This window comes from Rosa chinensis, chromosome 7 (genome assembly GCF_002994745.2).
Source record: "Rosa chinensis cultivar Old Blush chromosome 7, RchiOBHm-V2, whole genome shotgun sequence".
Lineage (NCBI taxonomy): Eukaryota > Viridiplantae > Streptophyta > Magnoliopsida > Rosales > Rosaceae > Rosa > Rosa chinensis.
In genome coordinates this window covers 6,357,054-6,383,812 of record NC_037094.1, presented here as the reverse complement: position 1 = coordinate 6,383,812, position 26,759 = coordinate 6,357,054, and the positions used below count along the sequence as shown (strand labels likewise).

At 39.4% G+C, this 26,759-nt stretch overlaps 1 protein-coding gene across 2 annotated transcripts; it reads left to right on the top strand.

The window, feature by feature from the left end:
* The first annotated feature begins 14,943 nt into the window (after positions 1-14,943).
* On the top strand, positions 14,944-19,530 carry LOC112176650 (WD repeat-containing protein 44). 2 transcript variants are annotated; one of them, XM_024314685.2, is made up of 9 exons: positions 14,944-15,183; positions 15,293-15,379; positions 15,687-16,875; positions 17,037-17,127; positions 17,266-17,423; positions 17,502-17,553; positions 17,953-18,032; positions 18,116-18,209; positions 18,357-19,530. In XM_024314685.2, exons 3-9 carry the CDS (start codon positions 15,709-15,711, stop codon positions 18,953-18,955), a joined length of 2,241 nt encoding a protein of 746 aa, XP_024170453.1. In that variant the 5' UTR covers positions 14,944-15,183; positions 15,293-15,379; positions 15,687-15,708; the 3' UTR covers positions 18,956-19,530. The 2 variants fall into 2 exon arrangements, with proteins under 2 accessions (XP_024170453.1, XP_024170454.1); XM_024314686.2 differs by having other exon boundaries at positions 14,944-15,204.
* The last annotated feature ends 7,229 nt before the right edge of the window (positions 19,531-26,759 follow it).

Sequence of the window (26,759 nt, the reverse complement as noted above, 5' to 3'; positions counted from 1 at the left end):
ATCTTCCTGGCTAATCCACCAAACACAAGTGTTATGAGATCAAAACAACAAAGCATGAAAATTGAAAAATACCCAAAACCCAAAACCAGCAAGACTAATCAAACCAATCCAAAGCAACATAGCATGAAAATTGAAAAATACACAAGTATTCTGAGAAGCTCGTTGCTTCTTCCCAAGCCATGTTTCAACACCTCAATCTCACTATTGTTTTACTCTTCCTCCCCATCCAAAATCTCAGAAACCCATCTCGAGGGAGTGATTCAAAAAATAAAAATCCCCAGAATGAGAAATCTCGACGATTCCATCAAACCCAAAATCAAAGCTTTTGAAGATTCGGGCTTTTCGAATTCCGACATTGCCGAGATGGGTGAAATGAATAGGGATCCAAAACCTCCACCACCATTGGACTCACGACCTCCATCGAGTTGAGCCGGGCCTCCACGTTGTCCGGCAAGCTAATTCACGCGCCGGCATACCCGCACTTAGAAGTGATTTGGACACCCATATTCTCTGGGCACCTGACCTCATCTCTCTTTGTAACCCTGGCTTCACCATCAACAACTCCTATCTTCTCTGAAGGCGAGAGGTGGAGAAGCTCGAAGAAGAAGAAAAAAGGCCTTTAAAAAATTGATTATAAAAAAAGATAAATAGGTTATGTTTTAATCAAAAATACGTAAAATGTCAGCTATAGCCCTATAATTAGGGTAAATCAGTCTTGTTGTCATCACTTAGTGCGTCACGCGTGCTCATTTTAACGGCACCGTAATGGAAATTGATCGCAGGTATGGTGTTGATACGAAAAAATGAGTCCAGGTATCACATTTATAATTTTGAAAGTTCAGGTATCATTTTAAAAATCCCCAAAGAGTTCAAACACTGTTAAAGTAAAAAACCCTGACCTTAATTAACCAAGATCATGAGCTCAATACCCCATCTATTATCTTTATTTTCTTGGGCCTGGATTCAACTGCAACCCTGCCCTTAAAAGTCTTATAGCCCGATCCAGTTGCATAATTTGCAGCATTCTTAGAATTTTGAGATACTATATACCATACCATCACATATAAATTTTTTAAATGATCGGCCAAGTACTGAATTTACAGATATAAAACCAATGCTCACTCATCTTCAAAGATTAAATTTTAGCTAGCTGACTGAGAAATGACTTGCTAGTAGAACATGTAGAGCATGGCCTGTAAAAATTTTGAACCTACAGATATGCATGCATGGGATAGGGTTTGCATAAAATAATATGGGCCTGTGTGGATGAGGCGTGGCCTTCTCGATATACATGTAGTTGATAAATCAATTCCCCTGCAACAAACTTGTAGCGCTTTTAATTACTTGATTAAGATAGAAATTAGTCGTCTATATATGCAAATAGTATTAGAGACGACTGAGGAAGATGGAGAGGGTGATTGGGGCTTGCTCAATGGTGGTGGTATGAACACGCTGGCAGTCGTGGTTCATGAGGTTGACGCCTTACCTTTTTACTTTTAGGTTTCTAAATGCACAATATAAGTTGGTTAGGACACCCAAAACCTAATGAACTTTGACGAGCCCCTTCACTCCTCTTAATATATGGGACATGTTTATGTCTTTTGACTAGCTAGCTAAATATAGTAGTATATTTATGATCTTGTTGTAGAGAAATTGAAATTGAGAGGAATTTGCTGTGTATTCTCATTGATAATAGAGGCCTCTTTATATAGAGGATTACAATGTGTAAAATCTTAATCATACAAGGAAAGTAATCGTACATTGAATAAAAATCTAGATCCTTCTAATTTAACCCTATTACCACTAGGTTACTTGACCTAGTTTAGGGTTTACTAGGTTATAAAACTCAAGTAACCTAGATTTTGGGCCAAACACAAATTAGGGTTTACTTGAACACTCCCCCTTGTGTTGCCCAAACGCGGTGCTTCTCTTGTTGCCTCGTTAAAAACCTTGCCGAGGAATAAAAACCCAGTGGGACAAAAATAACCTCGGTCGAAGGGGAAAAAGAGCACAACACACCCTTCACGTTTCGAGGTGAACATGTAGACATCTCCCCATGATGTCTGTGTCTCCCCCTGATGACTACGATCATGGGAGTTCAGATAATTTCCAGAAGCCAATTCTTGCCACATGTTTCTCGAACGTGGATTTAGGCAATGACTTAGTACAAGTCTGCCACATTGTCCTCAGATCGAACCTGGTTCATTTTGATTTTGAGGAGCTTCTGTTGCTGATTATGCTTGGTGTTGTCGCTTTTGATGTAGCCTTGCTTCATTTGTTCAAAACAAGCAGCATTATCCTAAATGCTCGTAGGCTCATCTGTGGTAGACTTCAAACCACAATTGTTCGAACATGCGTGATTATAGATCCAATCCACAAACATTCACAAACCACTTCGTGAAAAGCAATAATCTCTGCATGGTTCAAAGATATAGCGACTATGGTCTGTTCCGTAGACCTCCAAGATATCACTGTCTTTTCCCACGGTGAACACTTAACCAGTTTGGGAGCGACCTTTGTGTGGGTCAGAGAGGTACCCAACATCAGCAAAACCTTCCAAAACACTAATATCATTTTGGGATGGGGATAGAGAACGCAAGCCAGCGTTGGCGGCATTTATGGTGTGTGATGGGTCCGAATCCATCTTCTCTCTGTAGGGATAGAACAAGTCCATATCAATCGTACATCTCAAGTACTGAAAGATATCTTTTACACCAATCAAAATGGGGTCGCATTGACGCAGAGCTATACCTTAGCTAACAAGTTCACTGTAAACGAGATGTCTGGTCCTGTGCATTGAGCTAAGTACAATAATGCGCCTATTGTACTCAAGTAAGGCACTTCTGCCTCTAGTACATCTTCATCATCATCCTTCAGACGAAGAGGATCCTTTTCAGGATCAAGACTACGGACGATCATGGGGGTGCTTGAAGGTTTGACCTTGTCAAAATGACTAAGCATCTACCGACACGATGCTCAAGTTCTAAACTAAGACAAAATCGTATTCTCCCATAATCCTTCATCTCAAAATCGGATTTCAAGTGTTCAGCGGTTTCCCTTAACTCTTTAAGGGCTTCTAATAAAGATCATGTCCAACATGAACCGTGATGGAATCCGAAACTTGTTATGGAAACGCGTGGGCATATCCCTTCCTAATCAAGTAGTCATTTTAGCGAGTGTGTTCAACCTCTTTGTAAACGCGTTCCGTGGTCTAGAGCCACTTGACATGGTAAAATAAAGTTCACCATGAACCTTCATATATATTCCGTATCTAGATCCCTATAGAGATACGTAGTGACCACATTTGTAAGCTGCATGTTCAGTTATTCCGAAACTACCAAACTGACAGGGTAGTGGAGTGCAATGACATCCATTACGAGAGAACATGTCTCATCGTAGTCGATTTCAGGGCGTTTTATGAGAAGCCTTGCGCCATAAGGCGAGATTACATCTCTTTTTCTCACTACGCTTTCTAACGAAGACCCATTAGTCAAAAGGTTTAATGTTAGGAGGTGTTGGCATCACTAGCTCGAAAACCTTCCTCTTCGTTAGAGAATCCATCTTAACCTGGATTGCATCTTTCCATTTAGGCCAAATTTCTCTACATTGGCATTCATTCATCAACGAAGCGAGGTTCGATATCATCTGACACAACAAACTCATGCGCAACTACATCATCAATTATGATGGAGTTTCTATCCCACGTCTCAAGTACACTAGTGTAATTTTCATAGAGCTCTATATTCTCGGGAATAGGTTCTGACGTTGAGGCGTCCCCCAACGATAACCCTAACCCGGAAGATTCTCATGTGACGGATTTTGAGTCTTGATGATCAAAGGATTGGAATGTGCCAAAGTGTCTTTCGAACCTACGGGCCTCCCATGCATCCTAGTTGGGGTCATGGCCTGTAACACCAGAGTGCCACTCTTTTTGGTGTTGTCACCATGCCTACCTCCGTGTAGGGTGGCGCTACGTCCTATCGCAGGGACGTCCTTCCTTGCAGGCTTGTTTGCAGCATATTTGTGTGATCTCGTCACTTTAACAGGGATCGAGATGAGACATAATGGGGACATGCCACGACAATTCCTATCGTTCCTGCTGAACATCGGTGTTCTTATCTCCCCCTAACGACGGGAAAACTATCTCATCAAAGTGACAACCCGCAAATCTAGCGGTAATGAGATCGGCTTGCAAGGGCATTAAGTGGCGGACGATTGTTGGAGTCTCAAATCCAACGTAGTTGCCCATTCGTCTGTAAGGACCCATCATAGAGCGATGTGGCGGTACAATTGAGACATAAATGGCTCACTCAAATATGCTTAAGTACGATACTTATACCCAGTCACTAGCTATAACGCAGAGGTGCATTGAGTGGCGGTGGGTCGTAGACGAATTAGCATAGCTGCATGCGATATTGCATCACCCCAAGCGGATATAAGGAGATTGGTGCGCATTACCATTGTCCGGACTATCATCGTAGTCGTTTCCGCAAGACCATTTGGGTGTGCACATGAGAATATGATGTTCAACATCAGTCCCATTGCAATATCCATCGAAAGTCTTTCGATGTAAACTCTCTAGCATAGTCAAATCCAGTTGATTGAATATGATGATCTGGGGAGTGAGCCCGTTGTCATATAATATGTGCTAGGAGTGTAGCATAAGCAGCATTTATAGGTGGACAATGGCACAACACGTGACCAGATTGTTTGCGAATCAACCAACATCATGAAATATTTAAGCATTCGCAAGTTGGTTGAATCAATCTACAGAATCCCCATGGATTCTATGTAAGAACAAAATGAGTATTTTCATATCCTTTGCATAGGACGGTCTCAGTCCTAATTTCCCTAAGGAACGGGCTTTGTAAAACAAGCGAGAGGATTTCCCTAAGGAATGGGCTTTGTAAAACGAGCGAGAGGCTTTAGAAGCAACCAATGAGTATTTTGGTTAGGCCTGAACATCTGAAACGCTATTTGAAGCAAGTTGGTGATTGCAGCATCACCTAGGGCGCCATCACCATGATGGACGCTATCCATGGCGTTATGGATAGGGATTGCGCCAGCCCTAAGCTGGTGGTGGACGGAGGCGGTGCCCTCGGCAGCTGCGTCGGTTACACTTAGTCCAGAAATCAACATTTGATTCATGCTTCGTTTTGCTTGAAAGAAATGATGTCCATGTGAAGTCTTTAGTAGACGAATCATCATTATCATGACCAGGATGACCTATCCTGTCGTGACAAAGCCAATATGTGTCTAAATCCAAGAGATCTTCTCTCGTAACTTAATTGGATTTAATAGCTCGAATAGTGACATAAAGTCTACTAGAGAGATACATACACTTCTCTAAGATGCCCCTTTGTTCGCAATCATTAGAGGTATTCCAAAGGAACTCATTTCCGTTCTCTACAGACATTTTTGCATTGAATCCGTCGGCTATTCATAGGTGTGATTCGCCCTAGAAGCGTAGAGAGTTTCTGTGACAGTAATTAAGGTGCCATTTGGCAAGTGGAACTTGGGCTATTCCATGTCCTTGAATTAATACTGATGGCCCAACCATCGTAGTCACAAAAGTCATATGCTCAGAATCAAAATGGAGTCATAAAGAACTCGAAAATTTATTCATAAGTCAACGGAGTTACATCATTGTCTCTTTGACTAAATAAAATCTAATCCAAAATGATAGCTAATGCAAAACAATGGTAGTCGTCTAACTTCTTTCGGTAATTCCAAAATAAATGTGACCCGGTAAGTAGAGAGATGTCGGTGTAGCAAGGCTCGCTTAAGTACCACTAATGTCATAACCTTCCTAGACATCACACTTACTTTGAGTGAGCCTGCTTTGAAGAAAAGCTAAACCATTGACATTTACTACAAAAATATATGGCAATTGCCTATTACATCTCTTGGTAAAATAAAGACTTAAACAGAATTGGCGATATATTGATCCCAGCCAGATTTGTAGTCTTCAACCCTTCACTCTAGATCATCTTCTTGATCTTCTTGTTCCATATAGTGAGTTTCTCTTGCTTCACAATATGCTTTGTAGGCGGTGACAATTTCTTCACGAGCTCAACAAATGTGTGCCAAATGATCAGACACTCCACATCGAGAACATACATCTCTTTGCTCAAACTCCATTGATTGAGGAGCTTTGAAAGTGTCATTTAGATGGCTCTTAGTGTTGGCGGCGCCACCAACATGGCCAGAGGCGTTGCCTCCCTCTCTCTTTCCACGTTTACCTCTTCGGTTCCGTGTTGGCCTATTTTGGCGATTACCTTCCCAAGTAGAGCGATTATATGGACTAGAACGTCCAAATGTATTCCTAAGATTAGGGTTTCGCTCTTAGCGCCCTCTCTTTGGGGCGCGACTATAATTGAATTCCGAAATATGCTCTGTTCCCACGGATCTCGAATTATATAGTTCTTCACAAGGATGTTGTCATGCTTTTCAGCGACATTCATAGCTCCAATGAGCTCATGAAACCTTGTGATTCGTCTTGCAGTAACATCGATTCGATAGTTCTTAACAACCATCAGTGCAGAGATGGGGAAAGTAGAGAGAGTCTTCTCAATCAACATCGCATTTGTGATCTCTTTACCACAGACTTCCATTAAGGATTTAATGCCAAGTGCTTCCGAGTTGTAGTCTAGAACTGACTTGAAATCACAGAAGCGGAGGCTATGCCATCTCACTTATAGGTCAGGAAGCAGGGAGTCACGGATGTTGCCAAATCTATCTTCGAGTGAGACCCACAGCCTTCTGGGGTCTTCTCCATTCATACATTCGTACTGGAGCGAATCATCCATATGACGAGTCATTAGGATGATGGCTTTCGCCTTATTTGCCTCTAAGGCTGCTCTATTTGCTTCCAAAGCTTGAGCTTGCTCAACAGTTAGCATGTCCTGGATAGGCTCTATAATCGTATCCAAGATTCCATCGGCCTTGAGTTGCTGGCGGATATCACAAAACCACCTGTGATATGCAGAGCCAGTTGTTCCCAATGGAGCAAAGTCCAATTTGTTCAGGTTACTCATCCTGAAATAGAACAAGAAATTAGGGTTAGTTTCGGAGCGAAAAAGGCTACCACGAAAACAAATAAAATTTCTAAGCGTAGTCGCTTCCAAGAAATTTGATTCCAAGAGGGGTTGGATTAGATCGAAACAATGATGTTTGCGGTCGATCGTTTTATCTCAACAAACTCTAAGTTTGGAGAACTCTACAAGCTTCAAGCTTGGAGTGAGCACGAACCCCCACAGTTCGGCTTAATTTGGTCTCCCATATGATAAAGAAAGGGGGGGGGTAGAAGAAGGGAGGTTGCAAGTCCCGAGAAAAGAAGAAAATAATGAAAAACTTCAAAAAACGGGAACTTTTAGAAAAGTTTACCTCGTTGGATTGCAGAGCGAGCTTCAGTTTTAGGCGAACAGACTAGAGAGATGGTCGCGGGGTCGTGGGGGTTTCCCGGGGTCGCAAAATTGTCGCGGAAGAGTTTGCGGGCTCATCACTGGAGTGTTGCGGGCGTGGGTTCGGTGTCGCGGGGGTGCGGAGTAGCGGCGATGCCGCGAGGATGCTGCAAGAATGTCGCGATGCAGCGAGGTGGCTGGGTCACGGGCGAGTTGCGGTGACACTGAGGTCACAGGGTTGCGGTGTCGCTGGTGAGTCACGGTCGAGAGGGCAGAAGGCAAGCAGGGCTTGCAAGAGCACCGAGGCTAACCTGGTAGGGTTAGCGTTGAGTTGCGACGCAGGGGCTGCGGGGGTAGTAGTAGCGCAGACAATGCTAATCCAGTGGAGCTTGATCAATTTCTGGGGTTTTGGTTTCTAAAGTCAGGGTTAGGGCTCGTGCTGATAACTTGTTGTAGAGAAACTGAAATTGAGATGAATCTGCTGTGTATTCTCATTGATAATAGGGGCCTTTTTATATAGAAGATTACAATATATAGAATCTCAATCATACAAGGAAAGTAATCGTACATTGAATAAGAATCTAGATCATTCTAATTTAACCATATTACCACTAGGTCAAGTAACCTAGAGTTTGGGTCAAACACAAATTAGGGTTTACTTGAACAGATCTATGTTTTTTTTTTTTCCGCCATGATTTCTTGTCTGTTTGACTAAAAAATAAATTAAACAAAATTCTTATATATGCCGATTACATTTGTAAATGGATTGAATGTTGATCCGAATTAAATTTTACAAAAAAAAAAGGAGTTTAGAGTCAGATTTCATATTTCTCATCTACAAGTTTTTTTTTTTTTTGAAATGTCTACAAATTTATTAGGATTAAATACTGTTTAGTCCTTGAACTTTTACCCAAAAAACACTTCAGTCATTCGCTTTCTAATTTCACACGTTTAGTCCTTGTACTCTTCAATTTTGGACCAATAGATCCCTTCCGTTACTCTCCGTCCAAAATCGTCGTTAAATCGCTGACGTTGCATTCATTCCGCCTCAAAATGTTGATTATACCCCCGTTTCCTTTTTTTTTTTTTTTTAATTTTAATTTTTTTTCTTCTTTCTGTTTATCTCTTCTCCCTCCATCCTCGCGACCTCCACCACCCCTAACCCATCCCCATAGCTCTCTCCAAAGTCCATCTCTGACCTCCCTCGATTGGCAACACTTGCGAACCCTTCTCAATGGCCGGAAAAACCGACGCCTCCATGTTGCCCCACCACTACTACACCTCTATCCTCCAAGCCCATTCTCCAACTTCAGACCGCCTCTTCTGCATCATTAGATCCTGCCAACAGAAGAGGGCTGAGCGACGGTGATGGCGCCGTAGAAGAGGAACCCAGCTTGAATAGGGCGCTGCAGAAGAGGAACTCAACTTGTGTAATTTTGGTTGCAGATCTGCAGCTATTTCTCACGTTGACCCAACGTCCTCGTCCACCCGATCTAGGGCTGCGATCTCCTCATCGAGCTTGTCCTCCACCGCCTTGGCTACCGTCAGCCTCAACCTCCTCCTCCTCTGTATTTTGCTCAGAAATCGGTGATCGGAGGGAGAAGGAAAATAGCATCCGAAGAGTTGGGTATTAGGAATTATAGGGGATTTGATTTTGGGGTGGGTATATGGCTTGCCTTTGATTTTCTGTTTCTGAAACTTGTGATTTGGAGTTGGGGATGAACTTGTGGGGTTATATGGCTTGCCTTTGTTTTCTTTGTTTATGGGAGGTGATGATGCAGGTGGCGAATGGGGAGGGCAGTGTAGGGGATGCCGCAGAGGAAGATGTTGAGGGAAGGAGAGTCTCTAACCACCGAAACCAGGCTGGACCAGAAACAAGAGGAAGAAAGCAATTTCAAAATGGTGAATATAAGACATGACGAACAAGGTAATGGCCGGGAAAGTGCGGAGGGGAAGGCGGACGTCGATGTAGATTGGGGAGGAGATTTCGTGGAGCTGGAAGAAGAAGAGAAAGCAGAAAAGAAAAGAAAAATAGAGAAAGAAAAAATAAATATTAGAAAAAATGTGAGGGTATAATCGAGATTTTAGCGCAAATGGATTGACATGTCAGCCATTTAACCGAGATTTTGGACAGAAAGTAACGGAAGGGACCTATTGGTCCAAAATTGAAGAGTACAAGGACTAAACGTGTGAAATTAAAAAGCGAAGGACTGAAGTGTTTTTTGGATAAAAGTTCAAGGACTAAACAGTATTTAATCCAATTTATTATGAGTGTTTCTATTAGGGCTGTCAATTCAGATACGACCCAATACACTACCAGCAAAATTGTCTATACCCACTGATTGTAATCAGTAGGTATAACCTCTATTAGTTACTGATATCAGTATGGGAAGCCCAATACCTACCCCTACACTCACAGATGTTGTGTCTGTTCCATTTGATCCCGTGGTCTTTGGTCTCTCCCAATAGACAGAAAAATCAGTGTGGAATTTGTTGTGGGACCCACCTTTATCTCACATGAGATGAATTTATAAATTAAATTTTTATATAAAATTTATCTTCAAAAAATCAGTGTGAACATTAGAATAATCACACAGATAATTAAAATCTGTGCAAAGGCTTATGTTACAGTAAAAAAAAAATTACTACTGTAATCATACAAATTTACAGCAAATTACCCGAGCAAACCTAAATCAAACCCATCAAACTTAAACATTAAATTCAATCAAAGGTTCTTTGTAATTCCAAAATATAATTTTTCATACAATATACAATTACAAATTACAATTCACATTGCTCCAAGTTTTTCCAAATAACAATCATTGGAATGCAAAACCAATATTAGGATAAACCAAATGCAAATAAGGGCAGCTGCACTACTTAAAAATAGAGTAGGGAAAAAAAATGCTGAGCCAGGGATGGTGCTCAAAGAAAGAAGCCTGGTGCCCAGAGAAGCTACCTGTGCTTAAGAAACAACCCATGATCATGACATCATATATATCAATTGCAACAAAGGAAATAAATCCAATTTCTATGGCAGTAAAATACACCTGGAACCGATTCACTATTGCTTGGGTAAAATACCTGCAACCGATCAACAAGATCTAAGTCATCACTCAAAATCCAAACTTGAAACAAACACAGATCTGAGAATAGGTTAGAAACTAGTAGACGAATCCGGAGGATGCCAACTGATCATTGTAAAAGAAGAAAATAATGAAAGCATACTTTAAATTGAAGATCAACACAATATTCATAATGTTATGCAGAAGACTTTCCATGAAGTGCAGGTGAGGATAAAGTTTGACCCTCCACCTTGCACCGCCCGGCCGCCGCAACGCATCCCAACGCCACAGCACCGACACACCACAAACCCAACCACACAAGAACCTGGCCGGCGTCTGAGATCGAACTCTAAGAAGAATCGTAACCCCACTGGGTTCGTCACTTCCATGAAAACGAGAACCCAGCCACCGCCAAGCAACCATCCTTAGCCGAGAAACCTGCAAAAGCAGGCAAATCGAGCCCTACAGGCAAATCGCACCACGCCAGAGGTCCATTCCAGCTCCCACCCACGATCGACAAAGAGAAGAATCAGATCTGTTAACTCAGCCACGATCCAAGCAGAAGCCACCAACTTCCATCCCTGAGCCAAACCCCAACCATAGAGCCATGCCACTAGCCTTTGTTTTCATCCCCTCAAGCCATGGAGCTTCCGTTGAGGATGCGTGTTGTTTTCGATCTAGATCTGAAATCTATGGTGGCTAAAGGAGGCTGGTGTTTATGGAAATGTCTTATACAGTGTGCATAATTGTAAATGAATGGGAAGATAGCTAGGATTTTCAGCTGTGAATGTTGAAATGGATACATGAGAGAAGAAGATCGGCTAGAATGGCTCAGTTTTTTTTCTTCTTTTCGTCTTCTGATAACACCATGCATCGAGTCGTATAATAAATAAGATAAAAAGAATCTGGAAACTTATATAGAAAGAAAAGTATTTAATCCTTGGTAAAGAGAAACGAAGCCTAGAGATACGATAATACTACTCTTAATTGAAGAGCAGAAGAAGCCATTCTAGTCGATCTTGTTTTTTCTTATCTGGAAAAAATCAAAAATGAAGTGATAAGTGATAAGTACAAATAAATACAGGCATCAGTAAAAATTATCTTATTCACACAGATATCTGTGAAAATATCTTATTCACACGGATGTCAGTGAATGTTATCTTCTTAATCACATGGATATTAGTCCATATTTTCACACAGATGTCAGTGAAAATATCTTATTCACACGGTTGTCATTGAATGTTTCACACGGATATCAGTGAAAATAATTTCAAACGGATATCAGTGAATATTATCTTAATCACACGGATATCAGTCCATGTTTTCACATAAATATCAGTGAATATTATCTTATTTACACAGATGTCAGTAAATACAATTTATTTCGAGATTGAAATCTCAATTTGTTAATTTTATTACATACAGATTTCTGTGTATATAGTTATAGTCATAGATATAAGTCAATCAGTGTGAGTTAACAAATACTAATTTAACATCTTTCACAGATATCTGTGGGTCTTCTTTATTTATACACATATATGTACATACAATTATAATAAATATTCATGTGGGCCCAATTTAGCATATTAGATACAGATATCTGTGTCAGTTAATCTTTCACACGGATATCTGTCTAAAATAATCATTCATACTGATATCTGTAGCTCATATAAATCAGTATGATTAAAATCAGTGTGCATTGGCTGTTAACACGACTCGAAACCCGCACGAAATAAAGCGGGTCGGTGGTGGGTCAACCCGCCAACACGAAGTGAATCCGTATAACCAGATTGTGCTATGTTTCTTCTTGAAATTTTGGACGTTTGGAGTATTTGATCATAGGATTAGACAATTTGAAATATTTCGCTTTTTAATTATTTATAAATTATATATAATTATTTATATTTTTCATCTTGTGGAGTTTTTAGTGAATTTATCAATTTTTATATATTTTTTAGTTAAATGGGTCCCATTGTTAATGCTTAAATGAGTCATTTTATCTAACAAAACACGACCTATTTATTAAATGGGTTAAGCGGGTTGGAAACGGGTAACCCGTTTAATAAATAGGCTGGGTTTGAGTTTAAATTTTTGACACGATTATTAAATAGGTTAGGTTTAAGTCTATATCTTGCGACACGACAAATACCTTGACCCGACACGAACCCAACCCGACACGACCCATTGACAGCCCTAATTTTTATTGGGACCTCCAAATATGCTCACTTGACTTCACTCTATTATGAATTATTAAATGACATATATAACCTACTATAAAATGACTATTAAGGACAATAATTATACCAAAAAAAAATATTATATTGATTTTCTCTAGACTTTCCAATTCAATAATACTAGATTGTATTATTTATTATTTTCCTTATTTATTTTCATTTTTCAATTTCACTACATACTCATTAAAGCATTTATACAGATTTAATAATAATTAAAACTATGATTATGATTAAAAATGTATGATATACACGATGAATGCGTATTGGTGAAGGAAAACAAAATAAATCATATTATGACCTAAATATAAGTCTATCTATTATATTTGCAAACAAAACAAAAAATGAGCTAGCAATTAAAAAAACTAAACAAATATTTAAATAATTAACCATGAGGTATAAAAAAAAAGAGAAAATAAAATAAACATTCAGAAAAATTGATTAATCTTCTTTTTTTGCACAGCTAAAACAGAAAAAAAAAAGGTTTTTTTTTTTAACAAAAAAACCACAGAATAGTTCATGTTATTTTCTTGTTAATTAGAAATTAATTTTTGAAACTCAATACCTTGTATTTGATTTTTTTTAATTGAAAAAGATATTTATATTGTTTGATTAAGGAATGGATATGTAATTAAGATTTATAGAGTAATTAAATCATTGAAATGAATAAGTTTTTTTATTTTAAAGATAATAGTATGCTTGCAAATTATATGAGTGAGATTATTTGAGGAACTTTAGTGAGTAAATTTAGTATTTGAAAATTTGATAGGAGGTGTAAAAAGCATAGAAGGTCAAGTGAGTATATTTTGAGATTCCAATAGAAAAACTTGATGAAACTCTTTATTATAACCATTAAATCTACAAATATGAGTTTAAACCATTCAAATTACTAGTGATCATATGAAATTTTATGTATATATACAGTTATACTTCTTTGTATATTACAAATATTTCTTTCTCATATGCTTATGTATTAGGTGATGCTACTAATATATCTCTCTGCTAACCCAATTTTTGCTAACCTAACCTGATAATTTTCAGAGTGTTATGAACTTTCAAAGCTCCCCAATTCTAAAGTCTGAGTTCAAAGTTTCAAACATGACGACGATATAAGGTGGTAGTCAATTATCAATAGCGGGCATTGACACGTGGCAGGCACTCCTTTAGCTAAAGTTTAGGCTTAGGCTCGCCGCCAAAGGCTAAGTCGGTCAACTCCATTTTGTTTGGTGCAAAGGCTTTGCACTACTAGCTTCACCAAGGGGCGAATAGTCTAAAGTACCCAATTTCCAGTCTTCCACAAAGAATAGTAAAATAGCTTCACTACGAATGGAGTTGACCAACTTGTGATTAACTGATTAAATTAACAAAGGACGTGAGCCACTCATGACGATATGAACAAATAATGGTTTTTTCTCTTAAAAGCTAAGGGTTACCTTTTCTTGTTTTGATCAATTCTTAAAAGGCCACCTTTCATAGAAAACAAACATATATTTTATCAAACAAAAACATTATAAGTAATAATAATAATAATAATGTGTGTGTATATATATTATCTAAGATCAGATGTTTGAGAGAGCGGTAGTCTAAAGCAACTATGTTTTAGACTGTATTTATTAGGTTCAGCTATGACATTCACAACCGTCTTAAATGACATAAAGAAACAAAATAGTAAACATTACTCAAACGAAAATCAGTAGGCAACTAAGGGGACACAAACACCGCAACATTATCAATAACTATTGAATCGAGGAGGATAGGAAATGACTGAAATACAATGTATCAAGCTCTTAATTTGCACACAGTTACTCAAGTAAACCTAGGGTAGAAACCCTAAACCAATGTGTACACCATCAAACAAATTCCTACACTTGTGCCTAGAGGCCCTAGACTACTAATTTTTCAGTAAAGGTAGGCAATTAGAAGGAAAAGAATTGCTTGATCAATGAAGTCCAAACATTTGGTCAAAGACATACATCTACCTAAAAATCACGAGTAAAATAAAGAAAAGCACTTAAATTTCTTGATTTCTTCCCTTTTTTCGTGGATTCAAATTCAATCTGTGCCCATTGTTACAGTAAAATACAGATTATTCTCTTGAAAAGCACAACGATTTAAAAAACAAAAAAAAGGAAAATAGTTTTCTTGCCAAAAACATTGAAAAACCAGAAGAGAGAAGGAAAGAGGGACTGTAATAAATGGAGGGAAAAGGACACCGTTAAACGAGTTGGGTTTTTTTTTCTTTTCTTTTGAAAGAAAACGAGTTGGGTTTTGTTGCTAGCAAGTAAAAACAAAGACAGGAGCAAACTTTACAGAGGTTAGAAGAAGAAGAAGAACCGTACGAATCACAGTTGAATCAGTCACTGTGAAGCAGAGAGAGAAAGATAGGGATAGAGAGAGAAAGACACAGAATTTCTACAAGGGCAAAACACGAGGAGCAAGCACCTTCCAGCCTGGGACCTATCTCTCTTCTTCTTCTTCTTCGTGGTACTAGGCGCAAAACCCGAGGCAAATTTTTGCCCTTTTCCTCTGATTCGTTTTCACTTTAGATTAATTGTTTAAAGCTTCAATTTTTTTTGTTTTGTTTTGTTTGTAGTATTCTTTGCCTCCTCAAGTGGGAAGGAGTTGGGAAAGTGGAAATCCCCATGAGGCTGTAGATTTCTGGGGTTTGACCAAAACCCAGGTGAGCAAAACTCCCCAAAGTTTGATTCTTTATCTCTTAGATTTTCATTTGGCTGTGGAAACAGTTTGTTGGGTTTTGATTCAATTGGTCTGTTTTGGGTTTGATTGCTGTGTGTGAGTGGATTGATTGTCAGAATACTTCAGGATCTGAATTGGGTGTTTTGGTAACTGAAAGTTTGAAAATTGGGTTTATAGAAAGGGAAAGATTACATTTTATGCCATATAATTGATAGCTTAGAGCATAATTGAGGGTCTGAATTTGTTTTGTCTTCAAGTTTTTGACTCGGGATTTCATGGGTTGAAAACAGAGGGGAAGAGAGCAATTAACTTATGGGGAGTTACAGTGAAGAGTGTGAGGATCAATTTTATGATACCAGGGAGGACCTATCTTCTGTGTCAGATTGGGGTGCAGATTGCTGTGAGGACTGTAGTCCTATTGCTTCGGTTTTTTCAAGGTATGAGTGTTGGGGTAAGAACCCGGAAAGTGTTCATGAGCGCCGCCATAGGTTCCTCAAATGGATGGGTTTGGATTTAGATCGGAATTTGAGTATGACAGAAGAATCAGATGATGGCTTCTTTATTGACAGAAGTGAAATGGGTATTGATAGAATGAAAGAAGACAGTGGGGTGGTGTTGAGAACTTCAGGATTTGAAGAGGGGTGTTGCTCAAATCAGTGTACAGTGTCTTCTTCATCAAGTGAAGTTCGAGTATCACTAGGAAATGCTTTGGATGAGAATTTTGAATTTCCAACGAGGAAATTGAATGATCGAAGGGACTTTGTTGTGGATGAATTGGGTGAGAATTGCATACTCAGCAGATTCCGTGAGTTGAGACTAAATCAGTTGGTCAGTTCTGGGGAGATTCATTCCAACCGTGCCCCAGCACCATCTCCTTCAATTGAGCAATTATTGCAGAGAGAAGTTGAAAACGCTAGGTACTTGCTTGATGCAAAAAAGAAGACTAAAAGAGGATGGTTAAAGAAGTTACGCAATGGGATGTGTGTTGCTGATAAACCTGAGGCTGCACTGAGCCCCATCAGTCTTCAATCTGCAACACGGACAGGGATGCAAAGAGTCCGGGTTCAATCAAGTAAAATGCGGAGCAAGGAACTGTCTTCTCTTTATGGTGGGCAAAATTTTTCGGCTCACAAGGGGTCAATTTTGTCGATGAAGTTCAGTCTTGATGGGCAACACCTGGCAAGTGCTGGTCAAGATGGTATCGTCCGTGTATGGAAGGTGATTGAGGATGAGAGAATAGACAAATTTGATATTGCGAATGATCCTTCTTCTCTATACTTCAAAATGAATCCATTTTCTAAGTTAGGCTCTCAGGTTGTGGACAAAGAGAAACAAAGTAATGCGAAGAAATTGGGTGGATCATCAGACTCAGCTTGTGTGATTTTCCCTCCAAAGATTTTCCGTTTAATGGAGAAGCCTCTGCACGAATTCCAGGGACACAGTGGTGATGTCTTGGATCTCTCATGGTCAAAGAATGGGGTTAGTAAATCTTTTGGCTTTGCTTTCATAGTTAATGATATGGTTTAATTATTTAATGTTTACTGAATTGCAGGAAAGTGGATGTTTTTCCCGATGTCTATATTAACTTACCAAACTTGATGAAACTAATGTTGTGGTTATCTTCTGTGTGTTCATTGCAGTTTCTGCTCTCATCCTCTGTTGATAAGACAGTTCGACTATGGCAAGTGGGATGTGACAGATGCCTGAGAGTTTTCTCTCATAATAATTATGGTAAGCTTTGCCAATTGTTTGAGTTTCCTGTAACAATGTAATATATCAAATTGCTTGTTTCTGTTAGTATGAACTCAATGTTTCTCCCAAATTTAAGTAGTTATGCTGTGTTTATAATTGCTGTTATAATTTATGCAGTGACATGTGTTGATTTCAACCCTCTGGATGATAATTATTTCATCAGTGGTTCAATTGACGGAAAAGTTCGCATCTGGGAAATTATTCGTTGTCTGGTTGTGGATTATATTGATGTTCGCGAGATAGTCACTGCTGTATCTTATCGTCCTGATGGAGAGGTCAGTTGGATTTTTATTCACTAGGAAAATCTTTATGCCTAGGTTATTGTTTCTAACTTTGTTACTCAATGCTTGCAGGGAGGAATTGTGGGCTTTGTCACCGGAAATTGCTGCTTTTATAATATCATAGGTATACAACATTTCACTAGTACTGAAATATAGTATGCCACTCTAGCACTTTTATAGCTAAAATCCAATTTGTGTAGCATAGTGGGAGAAATGGAATTTCTGATATTTGCTTTAGTTAATATACTTTGTTCCCAGAAAATCCCTTTGATCTAAGATAATTTCCTTGATATGAGTTTCTATGTTGAATGCTTAGCAAATTCTCTAATGTTAGATCATTAAATTCCGTTTTTCATGTAACTGACCTACATAAAAAAGAAATAGAATAACTTCAGGTCGTATCTGAGCTATTAGGCACCCTTCTCCTATGGGCTAGGGCTTTGATCTAGCCCTTGGCTATTAGAGCTTTCTTATTTTTTTTGTTTTATTTTGGTAGTTCGTGACATGGTTTCTATGCTTTCAGATAATCACCTGAAATTGGATGCTGAGATATGCATACAGGGCAAAAAGAAGTCAGCGGGAAAGAGGATTACTGGCTTGCAGGTGCTTATTGACAAGTTTATTTCTTCCCATTTCACTTCTGTGTTTAACCACCGCTTACTAATTTGATATAATATATTCCTCAGTTTTCTCCAAGCAACCCAAGCAAGGTTATGGTCACCTCTGCTGATTCAGTAGTACGTGTCATTTCTGGGTCTAAGGTCATCTGCAAATTTAAGGGTATGTGTCATCATTTGCAATTAGTTTTTATTGCCCCTACATCCAGTGCCAGAGGTCAAATCTCCCCAGCCACCCTGGTTGGTCTCCCTTGTGTCCAAACTAGTCTACATCAGTTCTATCATTTACTGATCTATCTTTCCTCTTTAGGTCTGCGAAGTGGAGGAAGCCATGTTTCTGCATCTTTTACCTCAGATGGAAACCACATTGTTTCGGCGAGTGAGGATTCAAGTGTTCACATCTGGAACTACAATAGCCAGGACACGTCCTCTTCACGATCAAAGAACATAAGGTCTTGTGAGAGTTTCGTGTCCCACAACTCGATGATCGCGATACCTTGGAATGGTGTGAACGATCTCCCAGGAACACTTCCATCCCCTACATTCATTGGGGATGCTCAGGGAAGAAGCAGCCTTGATAGTCCACTGAAGCTTCACAATTTCGATGAGAGAACACAACAGAAAATGCATCTCTCTTCACCTGATTGCTTCTCTCTGGGTCGTGGGTTTTTGTTGGAGTCATTGCCAAAGGGAACTCCAACTTGGCCCGAAGAGAAACTAGTAAACTCAAGTCCCGTGCTCCCGGTGCCTGTTTCCCCAACAATGTCTAGATCAGAGTACAGGTTTTTGAAGAATGCTTGTCAGAGCATGTCTGCTTCTTCGCATATGTGGGGCCTCGTGATTGTCACTGCCGGCTGGGACGGACATATCAGAACCTACCACAATTATGGGTTACCGACTCGTTTTTAAGAACCCTTTGTCCGGCCAGAATCATGAGGCCTAAAGCTGGCATTTTTTAGACAGTGATTTGCATCATTGCAATCACCGCTGGTATTTATCAATAATTCTTGGCGCTTGTTCAATGCAGTATCATTGACAGTCTTGCCAGGTTTACCTAGTGTGCACCGTTGAAGATTTACCCAACTGTATTATAGTCCGGTCAGGTCATGCCAGGTGCAACGATAGTAATTGATTTCAACTGCAGTCTTACCAAGGTGTCAACAACAGTGGTGGGGGGATTGCTTTTGTTTTGTATCCGTTCATCTTATACGAGTCCAATTTACATGATTCTTTAATTTGTTTGTCAGCTCAGAAATTATACAGAATTTCTTGTGCAGTGTTAGTTCCCCTAGACTAGGCTAGATGTGTATACAAAATACAAGTGTGTATAGTATAGGTGATTGGCATCTTCTCATAGCCTTACATTCAGAAAGATTGCATGTGTGCATGAAATTTCATTTTGTGAAATTAAATTTTTGGTGGTTTGGTGGCAGCCACTCTTTCATCCTCAGCTAAATGCTCTTCAACCCACTTCTTTTTCTTAATTCTTTTGTGGAGATTCAAAGTTTGGCTTTGGAGTACTATAGACCAAATGGCATCTGTTGATGACACTTTGTCCGACAGTAATACAGAACTAAATTGAGGGATGCCATCAAGTTTTGTAGAACGTTTCCGATGACATGTTCGTCGGTAAAAGTGTTTGTTTAATTATTTGCGACTTTGTCTACAGGTTTTCGTCAATGAACAGTGGCAGACCCAAGATTTTATTTATATGGGGACATTGACATATTCACTTTATTTTAACCTACTCTCAGGGCATATATGTTAATATTTAAGCTAAAAGAGGACATATATGTTAATATTTAAACTAAAATTTTGTCTGATATCTGATAAATCATCAATCAACTCCACTACAGATAAAAACTCACTACGCGCATGAGCGTTCATTTGCCCCTAACTAGGTCCGCCAGTGTCTGTAAACATAATTTATTTTTGAGACCCTTGCCAATGTCAGACCAGTTTCTTATTTTTGAGACAACGAACATTTGTCCTTGGAATAGTACTTATTCCATCCACAAGAGGAAGTATGAAAAAAAGATAAGAGGGTGTATTAAATTATATTTTGGGCACCACACTGTTACTGTTAAGATCTGCTAAATAAAAATATGATTTTGGTATTGAATTTAAGCAGCCTGATTGTGTTTGGTTCTTCTCTACAGATTCATGTGATTTGGTGAAGGAGCAGGGCAGGTTATGACTGAAGGGGTACAATGAGGAGTTGGTAAGAGTTTAGGACAACAGGTCAGATGCCTAGATATGCTGTTTTTCTTTTGAACCTCATTTTTCATGCTGTGCATGACAGATTGGCAGATACCAGACAAACACTCGTAAGTTTTACATGTTATGTATTTACGATTTAAAAATTGAATAAAGGTCCGTATACAATACATTAATGTATTAATATATTAATTGAGTAGACTAGTTCGATACTTCGATACAGAAGTAAACTAATTTGAGATCAAGTGAAACTAGTCTACTTATGTATAGAGTCAGTCTATATTTGAATTAAATTTAATCTATGACGAAGTGGTGTTAGCTCAATGGTTAGAGCATCCACTACCTAAGATTCAGGTCATGGGTTCGAGTCACCATGGGGATAGGAGTGAAATCCTTTGATCCTCTTTAATTTTTATTTAAAAATAAAAAAATTAGTCTACTAAATGTATTAGTACGTCAATATACCGTAGACATTTCCTTAAAACAATACAAAGTTTTGATAATTAACGGAAATCAAAGATTCGAATTCGAGATTCTTAATGTATTGATAAACAATCTTAAGCAGCTTTTTTGGTACAAAAAATGGTGGCCGAGTGAGCTACCACTCTGGGTCCGGGAGTAACTTGGGTATGACCCCACCCCAAGGGATATTTTTCACAAGCTGGGGTTAGTACATCAATATACCGCACAAATTTCCTTAAAACAATACAAAGTTTTGATAATTAACAGAAATCAAAGATTCGAATTCGAGATTCTTAATGTATTGATAAACAATCTTAAGCAGCTTTTTTGGTACAAAAAATGGTGACTGAGTGAGCAACCACTTCGGACCCGGAAGCAACTTGGGTATGGCCCCTCCCCAAGGGATGTTTTTCACAAGCTGGAGTTCGAACCATGGACCTCTTATTACCAGGAAAAGCCCTGCAGCGTCCGCCCCACTTGCAACCTAGCATGCTTCCACCAGACCAGCCCTATTGGATAATCTTAAGCAGCTTTAGTTGGTAAACAATACTCTATTTTAGAGGTGTGGATTTAAATTTGCTCACCATTTTTATTTTGTGGTGACATCACCACCCTATTAAAACTTGCCATGTCATGTAGAATTAATTTAAAACTTAAAATTTATTTTTTAAATAAAACATCATAATTAACTATAATTATGTATTATAACTGTTGATACCCAAATTTCCACAAGTTCGAATTTAACGAGTGATAGGCAAAGGGAACGAGTCATCAACCTCGTAACCTAATTGGGCCTTTCAGCAAGCCCATTTCGCGTCACAAGGAAGTTCTTTATTTAGCAAGCGATACGAGAAGCCTAAATACTCAAACAATTGACATGCATTTTTAAAGGAGCCAACACGCTTACTTACCATGCGATACGCGTAGACCCAAGCTATGTTTGGGGCTTATACGGAGGGATGTGGTGTGGCAGGTAACGGATTCTGTGAGGCCTATTGTTAAGTTAAGGCCTATCGACAATTTGGGCTTGGGGACCAAAATTCATGCTTAAGGGTCTAGAATCTTAACAAAGGCTAGTAGAGAGGTGAAAACAGGCCCAGCAAAAACCTAAAGCCCACTAGAGTTATTTTTTTACCTGAAGTCCATTACCCAAAGTCCATTACAACAACTTCTAGCCCAAAGCCCGTTGAAACCATCTTCTTCTCCCAAACCAGAATATCTCTCCATCAAGATTGCTGCTGGGATTGGTGCTTCACCATTTTTGGCAAGAACCCAGAATCCATGGAGAAGCTTTCTGATTCATATACCCAGCAATCCTGTTTCAATTTTCAATAGTCCTCAAACTTTGTGATTACAATTTACAATAGCAGAAAATAAAGGATTAGAATTCCTCAAAGATCACAGCAGCACAAAATCTGGGATCTTCACAGCCCTGTGCCTATACCACCGACCTACCCTCTCATAGTAAGACCCAGCTTTCACCCTTTTGGTTTCATGGAGAAAACAAAAGTTGAAAGCTTTAGGATTACCCCACCAAAACTAAGAATACCACTTCAAAACCCTCGGTTCTTAGCACGAATCTTCCCCTCCTATCTCCACTATAAGAGGCGGGTTCATCACCGTTGGAAGCAAGCCACAACAACCCAGAAACATCAAGCTCTATCTCTGAATCCCTAGCCATCAATTCCTCCCAATCGACCTTAACCCAAAACCCATAAATCATGTCATTGCTGGAACTCTCTCTCTGCTAAACTCCCAGACATCTAGCTCCCACACCACATATACCTATAAGTTCTGGTCGAGTGAGAATTAACTCCAATCGCTGCTGTTATCATCAAGCCAAATAGCTGCTATTATTTTCTAGCGGGTTACAACGAAGTTGTTCTCAGGTCCAACCTTTGAACAATTTTGGGCCTAGTCTCGCTTAATCAAGAGGAGACTGCAAAAAGTCCAAATCACAAAGTCACCCTCACAATAACATATGACAGTTTTATATTGAGTGATGGTATCACCACCAAAGTATTGGTGGTGAGCAAATTTTGAATCCATCTAATATAACTTTTGAAAGAATTAAAACCAGAGATTCTGCTTCACTTATGGCATTGACCAAGAAAACATCATAGAGAATAAAAAAAAACCCTAAGAGAGAAATCCTTCTCGTCCGACTGCGCTTCTATACCTGCGGTGGCTACTGGCCTGGATAGCGGGTGATGAGCGTGGCCGGACGGGACCCTTGCCAAGAGGCAGCTCAATGGCTGTGCGCAGGGTCCAAAGTGGGTGGAAGTAACCAGGAACTGGATGATGGAATGAAGGTTTGGGGATCCAATTTAGATCGAATTCAATCTGGGTTGCAGAATGGCAAGCGACTTTGCAGGTGGTGGTGCCCGGTGGTTCGGCATGGGTTGGTGGAAACTACCATGGGCTGTGAGTGGTGGTGTTTATGGTGGTCTAATGTGTGTGCAGCGATGGAAGGGATTGCGATCATTGATCTGGTGTTGGAGCGATCTAAACCAAGATCCATCCTAGTCCATATTTCTGGGCGGTAGTCGTTGTCAGATGCCGACGAGGTAGCGGTAGTATGGGGGAGACACGGGGCAGGTGGCACTCAGGTTGGAGGCTTGCAGGCTGGTGGGAGCTTCTGGGTTGGGCTGGTTGGTGGTCTTGGGCCACATATTTGGGCCCTTGTTAGGCTGCCTTTTATTTTCAGTTCTGGGTTTTATTTTTGACATGTTTTGGTTCAAGTTTATTTTCAGTTTTGCTTAAAATAAGTCCCTATCAAGGTCTTGTAGGGAGGGTCAGGTTGAATGATTGTGCCTGCACTCAAAGTGTCACGTCCCTAATTTTTAACACAAATAAAAATAGATATATAATCTCATAATTATACATGCGTGATGATTCAGCCATCAATATAAAATATCTGGGAACATTTTCCCTTAAAACCAAGTACATACTGATGCCTTGAACCCTCTATATCAATACAAACCCGCTCCACAAAGTCATATATTACATAAGCTTACGAATTAAATTGTCACAACAAAATAAAACGTAAATGCTCCTCAGAGCTACTACAACGGAAGTCTTTCCAGCGGTAAAGTCACAAAATTAGCTTCCTACCATATAGCTGTAAGCACGCAATCTCAGCTTCAGGCATGATTGTCCTGACCTGCAGGATTAACCCATACACCGTTTGAATGGTGCACCGAGTTGCACACAACAAACCCGGTAAGCTTTTGTAAGCCCGTATGAGTAAACTCAAAACCACAAAGCATAAACACATTCTTAAGTCACCTCAACCTAAACAACGATAAACACATAACTCACAACTACAACCATCTGTTTCATAATCTTCCATAACATGCTTACGTAGGTCAACTCGTGACTAAAACCACATGCTCAGATTCTCAACCTAGCATCCAATTCCACAAATTCCAGTCAAACAAAACCTCCTCAAGTAATGTTTGGAAATCCTTTGACGCACAACGGCGAGTCACAAAGATCACACTCATTTCCTTCCCACCGAAAGCCTTTGTCATCAATCATGACATCAAGGTGAAAACAATGAATCACCTTTCTATCCTCACATAGAGCACAATCATCACCACTATGGATTAAACATCAATCAAACCATCAATCAATACAATCAAGAAGAAGGGAAAGCAATCACAATTCAAAGAATCAAAACAATTCATAGTAACCCCTGCATATAGTTTTAGTTCAGGAGGTCATATTAAGACAAGAAATTCAAGTCATAGTAATCATCATAACCCTACACTTTGACATCCGTATGTGGCTCTGACCATCACAACAGTTCTCTCGATCTTTGTTAACTTAATAACAATTCAACTTCGCTACCGAGCAATCATCACACAGATAGCAATCATCCAACTGTTCATCACACAGATTCCACCGGTCATCACACAGATAGCGATCATCACACAGATAGCAATCATCACAGAGATTCATCATACTGATGTCATCGAATCATCACACAAATATTCCTACACAAGCTTTACATGACAATCATCACAAAGATTCATCACACTGATGTCATTGAATCATCACACAGATATTCCTACACAAGGTTTACAAGACAATCATCACAAAGATTCATCACACAGATATTCCTACACAAGGTTTACAAGACAATCATCACAAAGATTCATCACACTGATGTCATCGAATCATCACACAGATATTCCTACACAAGCTACCATATCTTAAATATCAATTAATACGGTCATATTAGACTCATGGTATCTCAACATATGAAATTCTACAATTACAACTCAATACACAATTTCACCATTCTCGAGCAATAATGAACTCATTTTCAAATATTGTTCACATCACAACGAAGCCACCAATACATACATATTTCAAATAAATACACACACACACACACACACAGTCATCCACTCAGGAATACCACTAATACCAACTATTGTCATAGTTAACCTAATAACTCCAAGACAATATGGTAATTATGCTCATAACTAATATCGTGAGATTTACTCATCTCTGAATCCCGCTGCGTCTTCACATGCTAACCAAGACAAGCACAAATCGCCGTAATCCTCTCAAACACAAGCCTGTCAAGTACCTAAACACATATGGTCTCGATTCAGTGCACGAATCACAAAGTTATTAAAGTCCGAAACCCCGTTTTGAACTAAAATCACAAAAGTGACGCCAATCAAGGCCAAACCACATTTGAGACCACTCAAAGTTTCTGGAATACATTTACGATCGATATGTCAAAACTACAAGTCGATAGAACACTCGAATCCTCACTGATCGAATAATTGAACAGTTCGAAACCGTGAAAACCCTAATATGCTCATATGATCTCCAAAAACTTCAATCTACATATTGAAATGCTCGTATTGACGAGTAGATCAAAATCGGGAATAGAAACTATCCCTGAGGTGGCCGGAAAACACCACCACAGTGGCGGCGCTGCCGCCGGCCCAAAGTCATAATTTGGCCAAACTTCCAACACAAAAGTTCTTCATCTCAACTCAAATTTCAACTTTCATAAATACATCAAAGTCAAATTATAAACCAATCAATCGAATTTTACCTTAGAATAAATCGGGCCGATTTAACCCTAGAACTTCAAGGCTTCGATTCGTCCTCCACAAGTGAAATCGTTCCAAGCTACTTTGAGAGAAGCATCCTCGTTTTCTGGGCTCCAAAATCCCTTAAGAACCACCTATTATGGTGGCTGGAATGTCCAATTCCAACGAAGACGATTTCTTCCCCGACGAGGCTTCTTCTCGGCCTTGCAACGCCTCCTACATCTTGTATTTCACTTCGATTTCTTCTACAAACTTGTAAAGGAAGTCAAGACGAGAAAACCCCAATTTTTTTCATGTCAATCGGTGACCGGATGAGGAAGATATGGCTGGAAAACCAGAGAAGAAGAAATCTGGGCTCTGGAGAGAGAGAGGTTCCAATTTCTGGTTTTGAAAAATTATGTCATTCTTTGCAAAATCAGGAAATTTTCTCATATTTATAAAATTTTCCCAATTTTCAATCGCTCATAACTTTCTCATATAAACTCCGATTTTTCACGTTTCACATATCCACGAACTAGTATCGACGTTCTCTACGACTTTCGTAAAGGAAGTTTTCAGAGATACCCAATGAATAAAAAGTCAACCCTCGCGCCCCCCCCCTTACATGACGCTTCCTGAATAATTATTCGCCCGAAACACTTCCGCTCCATCCACGAGCCACGAATTTGTCTAATAACCACAAATTAAATTCCAGAAAATCCTCAAAAAATAAATACGAATTTCCTGGGCGTCACACAAAGTGCTTTGTCTATCTTGGAGAGGAGTATTATCAAGTGGACGCAACTTCCTAGTGGCAAGATGAAACAAAGTGTCGCCGAAGGTTGTTCTGGTCGGCAGCATAGTGGGAAAGCAGGTTTAACTGTTTTATGGCTTTGTATGAGCTTTATCTTTCCGGTATGTCACCGTTATGAAGCAAATGGAGTCGCCCTGATGTCTGGTATGTCAACCTTTGCTAG

Bases quoted from the DNA above. Each gene is read 5' to 3' on its own strand.
- LOC112176650 (XM_024314685.2), top strand. From the start codon at position 15,709: ATGGGGAGTTACAGTGAAGAGTGTGAGGATCAATTTTATGATACCAGG. The intron at 17,424-17,501 runs GTCAGTTGGATT...CAATGCTTGCAG, and splicing joins CTTATCGTCCTGATGGAGAG to GGAGGAATTGTGGGCTTTGT. The intron at 18,033-18,115 runs GTGCTTATTGAC...TATATTCCTCAG, and splicing joins AGAGGATTACTGGCTTGCAG to TTTTCTCCAAGCAACCCAAG.